At 40.0% G+C, this 2,718-nt stretch overlaps 1 protein-coding gene across 1 annotated transcript; it reads left to right on the forward strand.

The window, feature by feature from the left end:
- Positions 1-25: 25 nt before the first annotated feature.
- LOC106880947 (uncharacterized) lies at positions 26-2,672 on the forward strand. Its single transcript, XM_014931129.2, has one exon. The coding sequence runs from the start codon at positions 114-116 to the stop codon at positions 1,308-1,310; it is 1,197 nt and encodes a 398-aa protein (XP_014786615.1). The 5' UTR covers positions 26-113; the 3' UTR covers positions 1,311-2,672.
- The last annotated feature ends 46 nt before the right edge of the window (positions 2,673-2,718 follow it).

The following is a 2,718-nucleotide window of genomic DNA, read 5'->3' on the forward strand; positions in this document are numbered from 1 at the left end:
ATATATATATATATATAGACAGGAATATATAAAAGTAAATTAAAACCTCTCAACACAGATAATAAACACATACAAAAAAAAATAACAATAACCAGAACAACAACAGCAACAAAATGATGAAACGCTTCATGCAGCTTTTGTTTCGTCAAAGAAAAGTTTCTCTCAGTTTCGTGAACTATGCGGGGATGTGTTACACTATAGTACTGTCAGCGGTGGCTGTTCTAGTAACCACCCTTATTTATATTCCCTTTTTATATTCACATCATACCATCACATTCAGGGCACTCACACTATGGACATGGTTTATTTTCGGCAACCTTGCCGCCAATTATGTGCTAATGTTGTTGTCGTCGACGAAATCTGTGTACCGTGGCATTAAAGTGACCAACCCCATGATGGCGTCGGCGTCGTCTTCACTGCCTATGTCAACCTCACCATCTCTGTCATCATCATCATCATTATCGTCATCGTTGTTATTGTCTTCGTCATCATCATCATCGCTGAACCGGGGTGAAGTAGTTCATACAAAAACCGATTGTGCAAGCACCGGTTACTACCACTCAAGCACAGCATCACTTTCGTGGCCGACATCAGCGTCCGGCTCGGTGCTAGTTTCGGCGTTCGGTTCGACGGGACCGTCTCTTTCGAAGACAGGGTATCTGGTTCAACCACAGCAGAGGCCAACACCAGCACCAACACTAGCACCACCGCCGCCAAAAACATCGGCAAACTGGAAGTTCTGCTCTCTGTGTGACCACTACGCACCGCCACGTTCACGCCACTGTCCGTTTTGCCAGCGGTGTATCTTACGTCACGACCATCATTGTCTATTCACCGGCTGCTGTATAGGATTGTACAACCAGCGCTACTTCATTGTGTTTTGTGTATACGGTTGGATTGGTTCGTTCAAGGCCGCATCTCTAACCCTTCTCTACCTCAGCTACGTGCGGGGTTCGTCCCTCTATACCTATTTACCACCAAACGCCTTCTTCAACCTGCTCTTCGGAGATCTCGACTTGAGTGTCTTCTGCATTGCCCTGCTCCTCTATCTGCTTTTCACCACACATCTAGCCTGCACGTACTTCATGTGCTGGCAACTGCTGTTACTAGCACGGAAACAGACCGCCAACGAGTACGTGAAAGGAATGGCACCGTTGCAAAAATCGTTTCGGCACCACGTGAAATCTGTGTTCGGTCCTTACTGGTTACTCAACTTCATCATTCCAATGTTCTGGACGAATCCTTCATCTGGATATTCAGGTTCGAGTCTGTTGTTAGACGCCCCCTTTACTGATTTAAAACGGATTTAAATAGAAAGAGAAAACAAAGCGGAAAGGAAAGTATGAAATTAAAATTAACGAAAAAAAAAAGACAACAAAAAAAAAAGAAAAAGAAAAAATGATGGAAACGTCTTTCAGTGTGTACACGTCCTTTGTATTCACGAACAATAACTATAACAAGAACATCACTAACAACAAGAACAAGAACAAGAACAACAACAATAACAACCACTGCCAACATAACAACAAATATAACATCAAGAATAACTACCACCACCACCACCGCCACCACCACCACAACCATGACAACACCTACAACAACAACAACACTAATAAGAACAACAACAATAATCACAAGAACAACGCGAATATCAGCAACAACCACAACTACAGCATTACAAACAACAACAAAACTAAAATAACAACTAATAACAAAACAATTAAATCGTCATAACTTACAAAAGCAACAACTGAGTCAATAATGAAATAGTAATAACAACACTAATAAAACAATGATATAACAACAATAACAACAATATTCAGAACGATAACAACAACAAAATGAGTAAGGCGTGTAAATATATACATGTAAGTATGTATGTTTGTGTATACACTTAAGTATGATTAAGAATGTATACATGTAATTAAGTGTGTACATGTTATATATATGTCATCGTATCTAAGAATTTAGTTTTTTCTTTTACTGAATGCTTCCTTTTATGGTGATGGCATTGATGAGTCTGTGGACTAATTCTTGCAGGGAAGAGTCGATGGCATTGACTGTATAGTAATCTTGGTGGAGGACGAGGTTGATTTTGTCAAACCTTTCTCTCCTGTCGTTTGATTTCTTCCTTTTCTCTTCTGGTGGCTTCGAGGTTTTTGGTTCCGATGGTGATGGAACCCCGCTACTTGGTACGGTCTCTGATTTGTGTTTCAAACGATTTAGGCTCAGTTCTAGTGGCTTTCAATGTTGCTTTGAGTTGGTCCTTGTATCTTCGAAGACGGGAACCCCGTCGTCTTTCCCCTGAAGTTAGCTCACTGAGTAAGACTTGGCGTGGGAAACTCGACTCTCCCATTCTTACTACATGTCCTAACCATTATCAGCGATTCCATACTTTTGACATGTAGGTATGTGTGCAGATGTATTCACATAGCCCATAGGGGCAGTATCGCTCACTTTGGGAACCAGGGATTTTCACACATACCTACATGTGTATATATTTATATGAATTGCTACCAGCAGACATATATATATATACGTAAATGCTTACTTGTAAATAATTACACATCCACATGGTGACATCTGCACATGTCTACATGTATAACGTTTATAGACTTGGTTACGTATATACATTCTTATTCATATATATGTGCATACACACACATACATACTTACATGTGTGTATATATATATATATATATATATATATATATATAT

Source organism: Octopus bimaculoides, chromosome 23 (assembly GCF_001194135.2).
Source record: "Octopus bimaculoides isolate UCB-OBI-ISO-001 chromosome 23, ASM119413v2, whole genome shotgun sequence".
Classification (NCBI taxonomy): Eukaryota; Metazoa; Mollusca; class Cephalopoda; order Octopoda; family Octopodidae; genus Octopus; species Octopus bimaculoides.